The sequence below is a fragment of the Stegostoma tigrinum genome, chromosome 40 (assembly GCF_030684315.1).
Source record: "Stegostoma tigrinum isolate sSteTig4 chromosome 40, sSteTig4.hap1, whole genome shotgun sequence".
Taxonomy (NCBI): domain Eukaryota; kingdom Metazoa; phylum Chordata; class Chondrichthyes; order Orectolobiformes; family Stegostomatidae; genus Stegostoma; species Stegostoma tigrinum.
Window position 1 is genome coordinate 13870545 of NC_081393.1, and position 13502 is coordinate 13884046.

A 13502-nucleotide genomic window follows, 5' to 3' on the forward strand; every position below is an offset into this window, starting at 1 on the left:
GCATCCCTCAACCAGCCCAGTTCGTCCCCTCCCCCCACTGCACCACACAACCAGCCCAGCTCTTCCCCCCCACCCACTGCATCCCAAAACCAGTCCAACCTGTCTCTGCCTCCCTAACCGGTTCTTCCTCTCACCCATCCCTTCCTCCCACCCCAAGCCGCACCCCCCGCTACCTACTAACCTCATCCCACCTCCTTGACCTGTCCGTCTTCCCTGGACTGATCTATCCCCTCCCTACCTCCCCACCTACACTCTCTCCACCTATCTTCTTTACTCTCCATCTTCGGTCCGCCTCCCCCTCTCTCCCTATTTATTCCAGTTCCCTCCCCCCATCCCCCTCTCTGATGAAGGGTCTAGGCCCGAAACGTCAGCTTTTGTGCTCCTGAGATGCTGCTTGGCCTGCTGTGTTTATCCAGCCTCACATTTTATTATCTTGGAATCTCCAGCATCTGCAGTTCCCATTATCTCTTATCAGGGGAGAGTCTGGTCAGAGGCAGCATTCAGCTTCAAGTCGCAAAATTTCCGCTGGATTTGTTTCTCACAGCTTCAGCACCATTGAACACACATCACATGTGATATTAGGGCTCCTAATAATTTATGTTTCATGGAGAAACATGACAGTAATGAAAATATTTGGGAACTACCACATTCAACTGGATTCAGGTCCTAATATGGGTCCTTCATGATAGCTGTCAGGCCACATTTCTAGGCTGCTGTTAGAAAATGTTCATTTATACTCTGTACATGGTGTTAGGTGACAGAGCAGCATGCTCTCTGCTGTACGGGGTCTGAATTCTTTGCAGAACATGATTGCCAGTCACAGGGACTTCCCCCAGAGGTTCATCGACAAGTCCCTCAAACTCCGTCTCTACATGGTGAGGATGGGCGACTTCCTGTGGGTTTACTGCACAAGTGGTAAATAGGATTTTTTATTTGTTTCATAGCCTTGCTTGTTAGTTACAGGAGTTGACACGAGAATGGAAGGCTGTGAACCTTGAAGTATTATGTTCAGCTCAAATGATAGCACTTCTGAAACTGAAGGTGAGAGGTTCAAGCCCCAAAACAGAACCTGAAGAAGGTAGTCAGAGCCCGATCTCCAGAGTGGTGCTGATGCTACACTGTTGAAGGTGCCTGTCTACCATTGGCACAGTAAATCCTCTGTCTTCTCAGATGGATTTTAAAACATTCCCAGTGAAGATCTCGCGGAATGAGAGCAAGTGAGGAAAGGGCTACATTCTGCACCATGGCTGAACGAGACAATTTCAGGAGAGTAGAGGCTCTAGGGAGAGAGAAGTTACACGAGTAATTTTTGAAAAGCAGCTGAGATGAAGCAAGAAATACGACGTCAGGAGACAAAATGAAATCGAAGGATTGAGCAGCACGTTTCCTTCAAACCAGTAAATGATGCCACACTATCAGTGAAATTGACTCCTGAATTAAAGTGGCACGTCTCAAATAGAGGCTGCACACAACTGAGGCCTCAGTGACACAGTCGCAGTCTGCCAGTTGCTGTAATTGAGATGAAAAGTGATCTGAGTTACACCTGGAAGCCCCCTGCTGAAACAGATGAAAAAATGATGGCAATTAGATAGGTTTCAGTTTCAAGCAGCTCTCCCGCATTTCCCGCAACAAATCCCTCACACCCTGCCTCCGCCACAACCGCCCAAAGAGGATCCCCCTTGTTCTCTCACACCACCCCACCAACCTCTGAATACAACACATCATCCTCCGACACTTCTGCCATCCACAATCCGACCCCACCACCCAAGACATTTTTCCATCCCACCCTTGTCTGCTTTCCGGAGAGACTACTCTCTCCGTGACTCCCTTGTTCGCTCCACACTGCCCTCCAACCCCACCTCACCCCGCACCTTCCCCTGCAACCACAAGAAATGCTACACTTGCCCCCACACCTCCTCCCTCACCCCTATCCCAGGCCCCAAGATGACTTTCCATATTAAGCAGAGGTTCACCTGCACATCTGCCAATGTGGTATACTGCATCCATTGTACCCGGTGTGACTTCCTCTACATTGGGGAAACCAAGCGGAGGCTTGGGGACCGCTTTGCAGAACACCTCCGCTCGGTTCACAATAAACAACTGCACCTCCCAGTCGCAAACCATTTCCACTCCCCCTCCCATTCTTTAGATGACATGTCCATCATGGGCCTCCTGCAGTGCCACAATGATGCCACCCGAAGGTTGCAGGAACAGCAACTCATATTCCGCTTGGGAACCCTGCAGCCCAATGGTATCAATGTGGACTTCACCAGCTTCAAAATCTCCCCTTCCCCCACCGCATCCCAAAACCAGCCCAGTTCGTCCCCTCCCCCCACTGCACCACACAACCAGCCCAGCTCTTCCACTCCAACCACTGCATCCCAAAACCAGTCCAACATGTCTCTGCCTCCCTAACCTGTTCTTCCTCTCACCCATCCCTTCCTCCCACCGCAAGCCGCACCTCCATCTCCTACCTACTAACCTCATCCCACCTCCTTGACCTGTCCGTCTTCCCTGGACTGACCTATCCCCTCCCTACCTCCCCACCTATACTCTCCTAACCACTTATCTTCTTTTCTCTCCATCTTCGGTTTGCCTCCCCCTCTCTCCCTATTTATTCCAGAACCGTCACCCCATCCCCTCTCTGATGAAGGGTCTAGGCCCGAAACGTCAGCTTTTGTGCTCCTGAGATGCTGCTGGGCCTGCTGTGATAATCCAGCTTCACATTTTATTATCTTGGATTCTCCAGCATCTGCAGTTCCCATTATCACTGAAAGCAGTCTGTCTGGTTTTTATTAGAAGCGAACAAGGTCAATGTTTCTACAGAACCCTGATGGTCAGCTTTGACCGTCATCCTAACTGTTCAGAGGAATTACCATTCACTTGTTCTTGGAAATGTGGACCTATCCTAAATTTCACAGATCCAAAGCTCAACTTGCAATCCAGTCATATCATTATCTTGGAAAGTGGTGCCATTTCTAGATTAGATATTTCACTTACGTATGCATTATGTATATGGCTTTGTTTGTCACTTTGCATGCATGCATATCAATACATCTGTAAATGTGGGTATGGATCTAATTGTGTGTGTGTGTGTGTGTGTGTGTGTGTGTGTGTGTGTGTGTGTGTGTGTGTGTGTGTGTGTGTGTGTGTGTGTGAGAGAGACTGTCCATCTATGTGCATGTGTGCCTGTCTTTGTCTCTGTGTGTGTTTGTGTCTGTCTGTTTGCTTGCATATGTATGTACCCGTGTGCATGCCTTTATGTATCTCCGTGGGTGTGTTTGCTTGCTGTATGTGGCTGTACCACATTATTACACAGTTACAGTTTTTTGCTTTGATTTGAGTGGCAATTAAAGGAAAAGGCTTGTCTAAATTTGTTCAGATTTTGTTCTCATTCTGTGGCAGACTGATCTTTCAGAAGTCACTGAATTTCCATTCTGTATGTAACAGTCATAATTACTTATGCCCTTTACAAAAGGTGAATTAGCTGAATATGATGGAGTGCGGCAGGGTTAGGAGTAAGTCGAATGGATAATGGATTTTGCTGTCAGCGACAAAGGAATTGCACTCACCTTATCTTGCTGACAGCAGCCCACAATGCTTTTTCAGACTTTAAAGCATAGACATACTGGAATTCATTTCTAGTCTGGCAACCATTACAGGGCACACATCATGTGAGTGGGCATGAAACTTCCAACAAATCTGCTTGCCGAATTATCTGTGAGACATGCAGGAGTGAACTTTAAGCCCCAAAATTTGGTGGTTTGAGGTCAGGTTCAGCAATGTATATGTAAAGGAGCAATCATTGTACATGCTGCTAATCTTTTGTTTGTGGTTTGATACACAGCGTTCCGAGGTTGATGGAATCATCCACGCTCGAGGCTGTGTCGACGCGATCAATCTGTGGTTCATGGATAACATTGGCATCACAGTGGGAATTCTTGCTGCCCTGCTCCTGCCACAGGTAGTTTCTTCATTCATGTTGCCGTACTGTTGATCCGCTTGCTGTGCTGATGCTCGAGAACAAAAGAATGATCAAAATATCAGTAATAGCATCCATAAAATTGTGCAAATGAAGGTGAATTTGCACAAAATGTTGCATTATTGAAGTTTAAGAATGATGGAGTTCTTTATTTTGAATACATTTCCACATTCTTCAGAATCAATTGTGAGCAGGTATTTAAAGGGAAAGCTGGTAAGAGGGGGAAGCCATTTCACTTGTTCTGCCATTCAAAGAGACCAGGGATGATTAGCAACTCCGTAAACCCATCTTTGCCCCGCATCGTTTCATATTTTCAGGAATAAAAACCTATCAGTTTCAAATTTAACATCAACAATTGATCTAGCGTCGGTTACTGTTTTGTTACACATGTTTGTACAAGATTCCAAGTTAGTTCATATTAGCTACTAATCTATTCATATCTTTTCTCTTTATTCCCTTTCTATGTCCTTTTTATGATCAGTCTGGTTCTGTTCTATACACATCTTACATTTGTCATATCAGAATTTCAGCATCCGCTCCTCAACATCTCCTTGTTTTGATGATTCTGCCCCTCTTCACTGGAGCTCAAGTCAGCTTCAAACCTCTGGTGCAGTTGACTTCTGAATGCAGCTCTCAGGAACTTGACAAGAGTGTACTGGGGTTTATTAGCAAACTACATTCTGACGCACATGATTCAATTTCACTGTTTTACAAAGGGCATGACATTCCTTGGTATATCTAATATGTTGTGGGATCTTCTGAAACTTGTGCAGGATTATGGATTTCTAAATGTAAACTTTAATTATAACTGTCAGAACTCTTGTCTTCAAAATTACCCAGCTGAAGCACACAATGGAATTTCAGAATTGTTCTCATGCAGTGGAGCATCTTCAGCCACTTTCCAGTCTATTGCTACTCAATGTACTGCAAGCAGCATTCTGAACAAATCTGCTTATCACCCTCTGTGTAGAACCTTTGGGGATTATGTCCCAAAACATATAAAATATGGTACAGTGATAAAAATCATTTTGCTATTGTACACAGCTGAATGAAATGAGTGGATGAAACCTTCTGGTTTTTAAAGTAGCACAAATTGCAAACTAACTTGATGAAATTTGAAGCAACATTTATTGAGGTTGAATGTTCAATTTGTGCATTTTTTAATTTCATGTGCCCTCTAACTTACTGAATCGCAACCAAACAATGTGAACTGAATGAATCTTCACAAGATTGTAAGAGCAATGAATCAGCATTGATTCTAATCAATAGATTGTTTAAAAAATCACAAACATTGAGAGTCTTGAAAGGGACAATACATAAAATATGAAAGACACTCAGTCCTATCAGTTATTGAGTAACTTCACATTCTTCCTTTGAGAGCTGAGGATTTCAAAGACATATTCCTCAGCTCACTTATACTGAAAGAACTGTGTGATAGGCAAAAGAACTTTGCATGCCTTATTAACCTGTAAAGCTCTAAACAAAATGTCAGCATGTCTTTATTCCCTGATGAGTAAAAACTGAAGTGATAGAAATTTCTCATTGAAGCAAGTCTGTACGTTACATGGGTGTTATGGTACTGAAAGTTTGAACTGACAGATACGATAGTTCAAATGCCCGTTAATTGGAACAAGGACTCTGTATTGTAAGGTCTGTTATATATTTATAATAATGAATGGTAGCTCTGTAATATATTATTTCATCTGATCAAATGTGCAGTCAAAGTGCCCTCCTTGTTTCACAAAGAATTGCTGAGTCAAAAGGAATGTTTCTGTCTAAGAATAGCAAATTTCAATAATACTTGAACACCTCTTGTCTACAAGTCATGGGGTCATGTTGTGGGTCAGGAGTTGAAATGGAGGAGATGGGTTGGTTTGTGCCACCTGCCAAAATATTTAAATTAACATTTGATTTGGAATGTGATTTGCCAATTTAATTTATTTTCGAGCTTACAATTTGATGTTGCTGTGGAAAGCTTCTTCTGTCTCCTCATGTCCAACAGTTGCTGTTTTGAAGCTGTTTTTTTTTTCTTCTGAGCATAAGATTTTTAAGCCTCTGTACTTGAACTAACTGCTTTTAGCCAAAAGGTCTCATACTACCAACCTAGCAACTTGGGGATGTTTTGGAAGTTGAGTGTTTAGGGTTTTATGTGCAATTCAGTCAGGATTGTCTTAAAAATGAAATTGCTTTGGTTCTGATTGCTTTGCTGTGCCTTCTCTTCAGACTCAGAAAGCTTACATGCCCCGCAATAAACTGGACCAAGTAACCCCCAATTTATAACCTCAAGTCCATATCCTGGAGAAATTCTCTTCAATTTATCAGTAACTTATGCATTTGTAGAAACATCAATCCCAAATCTTTCTCCAGTTCCACACCTCATCAATTGAGCTGGGCTGGGCATTCCTGAAGACTGATTTGGAAATGCATCTCAGACCAAAGGTCTATCCTCATGAAAATGAGAGCCTGTCAGACAAGATCTTTATTGGAAACCCAAAGTTTTGACTTTGAAACTGGAGAAAGCTCCTTGCAAATGGTGGCACTTAATAAGAGTTAAGTGATGGGAAAGTACTGAAATTTGATTTGGTCAGAAACTCAGTTGGTTTAATGTAAAAATGTTTAACTTACTCCAAATGTTTTTCATTCAGCCCTTGCATCTGCATTTTTTTAAATTTGAAAAGTCTCCTTCAGGATCCTCTAGATTTCACTCACACTGTTTAGGTCTTGAATTTTTCACTGAGGAACAATATTTAAATGAAGGAAATGTTCAAGGTGTTGTTATTCGTAGATTTTCCAATTAGTTTGGGCCACTGTGGAATTAGTGAATGGTGTTTGGGAAATGAAGATCTATGAGTAGAACTCCATTATTATGTTCCACATATCATCAGCTTACAGGAGATGGAAATTTGGTGGGAATTCCTCTTGATGTTTGAGGTTGAAAATGCATGCATAGCAGTTCTGATTGCACTGGAAACTTTTAGCCCCTAACTTAGCACGTAGAAGTGTTCAGGCATATCTGCCAGTACACATCCTAGCAAGCCATCTTTGCAGGAATCAAATCACTAAGCGCACAATGAGAGTTAGATCATCAATTTGCAACTAATCTGCTGTTAATTGCCACACTGCCCATTATAGCAAAGACCATCACACTCCTAACTTGTAATTCTCGTGCTCAATCTACTGTGTGGCAACATCAGTCAAATATGTGAAGCAGATCGCTGATGTGCTGTGCATTAGGGGTGCTCAGTAACCAATCTGATTTGTTGCCCTTGTTTAAGTAATTGAACAAGTAGCATGCAGCTGTTTGAAAGAGATAATAGGAAATGCCCAAAACATCAGCTTTCCTGCTCCTAAGATGCTGCTTGGCCTGCTGTGTTTATCCAGCTCAACACTTTATTATCTTGCTGTTTGAAAGCAAGTTTTGTGGCCTTAATATTTTTAAAAGATGACAAAGCCAATAGCTCCCAGTAGGAAATGGCAATTATAGTGTGTGGCTTGCATGGGCAGCTTGAAAATAGCTGTTTAGTGAATGCTGTAGGATCTTAAATATGCTACTTTAGTATGCCTTTACAATTTTACTAGATATATTTGGCATGGGCAGATTTCCGAACTGCTTTTGTAATTTTTAGCATTTATAGACTGGGAAAATCCTGGCCTGCCCCTTCTGAATGTTAACACTGTTAAAGAACGAGGATTCAAAAGAGCCAAATGAATGCATGTTTTCCGAAAGTACTGTCTAAAATCGCATGCACTTTATGGGCATAAACATCCCAGTGATTACTTTGGCTAAAACAAATGATTTTGAGTCACCTCAAGCCACGGAGAATGTAATTTCTAATGCACCTACTTTATACAGTACATGACATCCAGCCTGCAGTTCTGACTGCCCTTTCATGGGCAGCACGTCAAGTGCACTGGCATTTTACTAGCTGACTGGATGTTGACCTGATTCTGGTTGAACAGTTTAAGATTTTTCAGAGATTGGAATATGTGCTTTACAGAAAACTCAGAAACAGTTTAGTCAGCACTTTGTCAAAGTTCTGACTTGAGTCTCAAAAAGAATCACTTTGATAGCTTGCTGCCTTTCTCCAAAATGAATCACTATTGCATTTCACTGTTTTTAAACCAGGTTTCCTACAATTTTGCACCTTTGACTCAGTCTATGACAGCTTTTCTATTCACCTATAAACTGGACCATATTGCTTCCTACACCTGAAGTTTGACCCTGAAATGACCTAGATATGACTCTGGACGAAACCTATTTCCTAGTCTGAATAATATTATACTAACATGACACTTTGCTTCTTGTCAGTGAGACAATTCTGTGTCTACCACTTTCTTTTAATTTTACAGACATCACCCTCTTGACAAGCTCCTTCCATTTCAAAAGTCCATATATGCAACATGTCCCCTGAAACCCCAATCATCCTTTCCCTCATCAAAATTCAGTCAACTTATACGGGATTCATCTTTCACAAATTCATGCTGGCTCTCCTTGATTCCTTCCAAATGGGAATTTATCTGATCCAATAACTTCCTCACCAGCAATGTTAATCTAGTTAGCCTGTAATTTCTTGATTTATCCCACTCCCTATTCTTGAACGGTGGAATAACATCAGCCATGTTTCTGTCCTGTAGCACATCTCCTATTTAAAGCTATTTAAAGTGTCTGCTACTTTTTCTTGGTTTTCAGTGAGGTTCATTCGGTTGGTGACCCTGCTTCTGAACTTTTGCAATATAAACCTTTCTCATCTGAAGTTGGAACGGGTTTGACACAATTTCCATTAGCCATTTTGTATTAATGTCTTATTTCCATTAGGTTTGAGTGAAGTCCCTGGATTTATGACTTTACTCAGCAAAACTGAACTTATTTGCAATGACTTACCACATTTTCATGACTCAGATTACCCACAAATAGTTACAATATGTCTATCTACATAGAGGAAGCTCAATTATCATCATTAATTTTCCAATGTTCTGTGAGTAGTGATGCAACTGGAGCTTGCCAGCATTAAACCTCAGGCAGCTCATCAGCTAAAGTGGATGTTTCTGTTTCTAAATTTCATATTTTTCAAAGTTTGTCTTCATCTACATGATAATCTTGGGACTGATATACAGAGGTAGAGCAGAAAGAAATAGATTTCTCCTTCAGTCGATATTATGCAGCAAACAGGAGAAAGTCAAATGAAAGTGCCCGCTATCCAATATTCTTCCTGATCTTGATGTAAGAGGCTGAGTAAGAATGACACAAGCTGACCACGTAATGTGCTGCACAGCTTACAGGGCCATCGACAACAGTGAAGTGCTGACAGCGACATGTGCTCAAAGAGAGTTGCACAGACTTCCAATCCATTTAAGGCTGACAACAAGTTGGATTTTACGAGTAGCTTGCATCAAAATGGATTACATGTCTGAGCAAAATAAATGGGCCTCACTCCAACAGAGTAATGCTTTGCCAGGCCTAGGATTGCAAGGATCCAACTGGCTTAAGGGACTCATCAGGAGTTTGAAACAGAAAGACTGTTTCTTTTCACCAGCACACAACTGTTGGAGCCTGTCGATTAGGATAAGCTGGCTTGAGTCATTTCTCAAATGTCTACTTTCCTCACTGTAATATGCAAATAATGTATAATTACTGCATTACAATTAGTGTATTCCATTAATCTGCAGCAACAGTTCAGTTTGATGCAGAGACAGCTAATGGTGCTTTGCTTCTGCTGTCTTGTGAATTAGCAATGAATAATCAATGTCACTTCTTTAAGTCATATCCACTTGGAGCATTCCAGCACAGGTTAAATTTAGCATGTGAATTCAGACCCTTGAGGTCAAAGAGGATTTGAGCTGGTTCTGATACCGAACTGCTGGATGTGAAATATTCAGTCGTATGTTACATCGGTGTACCTGTGCCAGCTTTTTAAAGAGCTAACCAATTCGTTCCACTCATTTATTTTCCCCACAGACCTGCAAATCCTTCCCCTTCAAACACTTACCTAATTCCGTTCTTAAAATTTTGCATTAAAATTGTTTCTGCCGTCCTTCTAGAGAATTTCACCCCGTGGCACAACTGCAAAGCAATTTATCAAGCTTGTGAGTGGACAGCATTTTCAATTTTTATTCTTCACAGACAACTAATATCTGATAACATTTGGATATATTGGTGTCATTTTCAGTCAGAACAATCTGTCAAGGAATGCTTGTGGTCGGTTGTTATCTGTTACAGCACTTTTATGAAAAATGTTGAAAAATACAATCTGCAGCAAAATCAGCAAGATTGCCTGTATCTTTGGAACACAATTGTGTGTGGAGACTTTACTTTGCTTCCACAGGCCAGATTGACTTTATTAATTACTTTGAAGGAATGGCTGAAGGAAAAGCAAAAGCACAAATGGTTGCTGAAGGAATGTTGAAGACTGCATCTGACATCGAATGGGTAACTCTCCACAGAATTGCAGAACTCAATGCAGTGAGTCAAACAGAACAATGTGCGATTTTTGATGGCATCAGTGGTTTTATTACATTTTTTTATGGTTAACCAATATCTCATTTACTCTGATACTTAGTCAGCTTGTAGGAATATTTGTATTCCAGTCTCCAGCTGCTGTTTCTCATTGATACTGACTTTGAAATGGTGCTCGCCTTGGGCTAAGTGTAATCATGTAAAAGAAGATTTGTTTGAACTTGCTATTTACCAAATGATAAAGGTATAAACCCAGTGATGAGATACAATCAATTTCTCCAAAACTGCAAGAGCTAAACAAACCTTACATTTGTATCACTCCATCACATTGTCAGCACAACCAGTTAATTAATTACATCCAATTGATTACATTTGAAATATATTCACTTCTCAAGAAGCTATATGGCCCACTTTAGTTCTGAATAGTTCATTTGGCTGGTTGATTGCTCCAATGAAACACCTATGGATGTTTTCCACCTTAAAGACAGAACGTAAATAGCAAGTTTGTGATGACTTTTATTGTCGATGTTACATTCATTTCAACTCTACCGGATTTCAGTTGTCCATAGCCCCATCTTAAAGTTTGTGTATTCACTGGAGCTTCAAGAACATGGAAAACAAAGGGCAAAAACATGAGTAGACACATCAGTTTGTTGTGAGTGATATCCCCATAAATGTTGTTTCTACCCATTATTAACCAACAATCACCACATTGACACCACACTTAAGGTGATGTTAACCACTGAAGAATATCAAGTGATCATGTGAAGGCAGCTCAGTTCCAGAATTTCTTGCATTTGGATATAATCTGAATGCTGAACAGAAAGTTATCTTTGTTATGCTCTGCATGTAATTCTGTCACAGTTTAATGAAAACTATTTGTGTAATCAGTTGTCCAAACTGCCACTGCAGAGTTTGGCTAATCATTCAAATCCTTCAATTTCATTGGTTAGAAAGGCTCACTGTAGATTACAGGTGACGTGGTGCAATGAAAATAATCTGTATCTCAACTAAAAAACTGATCATTGACTTCAGAAAGAAAGGGGGAAACATGCCTCCATCTACATCAATGAAACTGAGGTTGAGAGGGCGGAGAGCATCAAGTTCCTCAGAGTGACAAAACCAGCAACCTGCCCTGTATTTCCCATGTAAATGTGACAGTCAAGAAGGCACAACAACGCCTTTTCTTCCTCAGGTGAGTCAGGAAATTGTGCATGCCTATGAGGTCCCTCACCAACTTCTACAGATGCATATTGTCCAGTTGCATAACACCTTGGTCTGGCAACTGCTCTGCCCAGGACCATAAAAAACTACAGAGGGTGACGTGTACAGCCCAGACCATCACGGAAGCCAACGTTCCATCCATGGTCTGCATTTACATGGTTTGCTGCCATGGAGAAGTGGCCAACATCATCAAAGACCCACTGCACCCCAGTAATGATCTCCTGTCAGGCAGAAGATACAGAAGCCTGAACACATGCACAAGCAGGTTCAGGAACAGCTTCTTTCTGGCACTTATCGGACTGTTGAAAGGACTCCCTCATCTCAAATAATGTAAGTTGTAAGGTAACCTGTATGCCTCTAAGTCTTTCTGATCTATACATCCTTTGATTGCTGTTATCTGCCTGGACCGCTCATAAATAAAGTTTCTCACTGCATTTCGGTACATGTGACAATAATATCGATCAATCAAACATTCACCAAGTTTCCAAATGCCCTTTGACACAGAGGGGCCATCATTTTAGATTTTTAGATTTTAGATTTTTCTAGCATCTTCTCTGACCGATATATTCAGATTTTTCATAGAATGATAGAGCACACTTGTCCATCCATCCAGTGTGCTCGTGCTGGCTCCTTAATAGATCTATCTAATTATTCCACTCTTAGCTCTTTTGCTGGATTCTGGTTTAAAGGAAAAAATAACTTCCTTTGCAATTCACATTCCACACTGTCTGTTCCGGGGAGATCTGATAATACAATACCTACCAAGAGTGAAATGGTGGGGTAGTGTCATGGCACTCAGCTAAAAACTCAAGAACCCCAAGCTGATGATTTAGGGACATAGATTCAAATCCCATCATGGTGACATTTGAGTTCCTCCTTGGGGATTTGCAGAGAAAGGTGAGTAGAAAACATTGAGCTGTTACTGGAGACTTTCTGATACAGCACTTCAACACAGGAGAAGTGCTTGAGATTTTTTGATGCTTTTTCTCTGCAGCCTGGATGGTTCTCTACTGGACTGGCCCCACACAAGTCACAGTCATCTCATCAAGAGCCAGCTAGAATGTTATTGTCAACAGTTTTCTCCCAGTTCAGAATCTGTGCCTCTTTGGTGTCTGCTCTTGCTGTCACTGCTCCAAGAAAAACGCAACATTGTAGGCAATTCACAATGTGCACAGTGAAGTGATTGAAGGAATCATCAACAGTGCTGTCAAGCAGCACCCGCAAAGAAATAATTTGCTTCCTGACTCCCAGTTTGGGCTCTACCAGGGCTGCTCAACTCCTGACTTCCCTACAGCCTTACTGCAAACATGGACAAAACAGCTGAATTCCAGAGTGCACCTGAGAGTGATTACCATTGGCATGAAGGCATTTGTTCCGGTGTGGTGGCAAGGAGCTGAGACAAAACAGGAATCCGTGGGAAAACTTGCCACTGACAGAGTTAGCATAACAATAGATGGTTGTGGTTGTGGGAGGTCAATTGTCTCAAGTCAGGGACATCTCTGTGGGAATTCTCCAGGGTAGTGACCTAGGCCCAACCATCTTGACTGCTTCGTCACTGACCTTCCCTCCATCATAAGGTTGAATGTGAGAATGTTTGCTGATGATTGTACAATGTTCAGCACCATTCACAACTCCTCACAATCTGAAGTAGCCCATGTTCAAATGCTACAAGACTGGGACAATATCTGATAAGTGGAAATAAACACTTGGAGCATAAAGGTTCCAAAGTCTGACCACATTCATCGGGAGATAATTTAACAATCACCCTTTGATATTCAATGCCATTACCATCTTGGAATAGCCCACTGCTAATGGCCTGGGAGCTTATCATTGACCAGAAGC

General features: G+C 41.7%; 1 protein-coding gene across 3 annotated transcripts in view; it reads left to right on the forward strand.

Annotated features, from left to right (window-relative positions):
- The window catches only part of LOC125448044 (tetraspanin-15-like), a 153331-nt gene that overhangs the window by 121002 nt on the left and 18827 nt on the right, over nucleotides 1-13502 (forward strand). The window contains exons 7-8 of one of the 3 annotated variants that reach the window (XM_048522984.2): nucleotides 3848-3964; nucleotides 10022-10066. In XM_048522984.2, the coding sequence (XP_048378941.1) occupies nucleotides 3848-3964; nucleotides 10022-10066 (162 nt within the window). Of the gene's footprint in view, nucleotides 1-3847; nucleotides 3965-4463; nucleotides 4791-10021; nucleotides 10067-13502 lie in introns of those variants that run through there. The other 2 variants (XM_048522985.1, XM_048522987.2) reach the window with 2 other exon arrangements.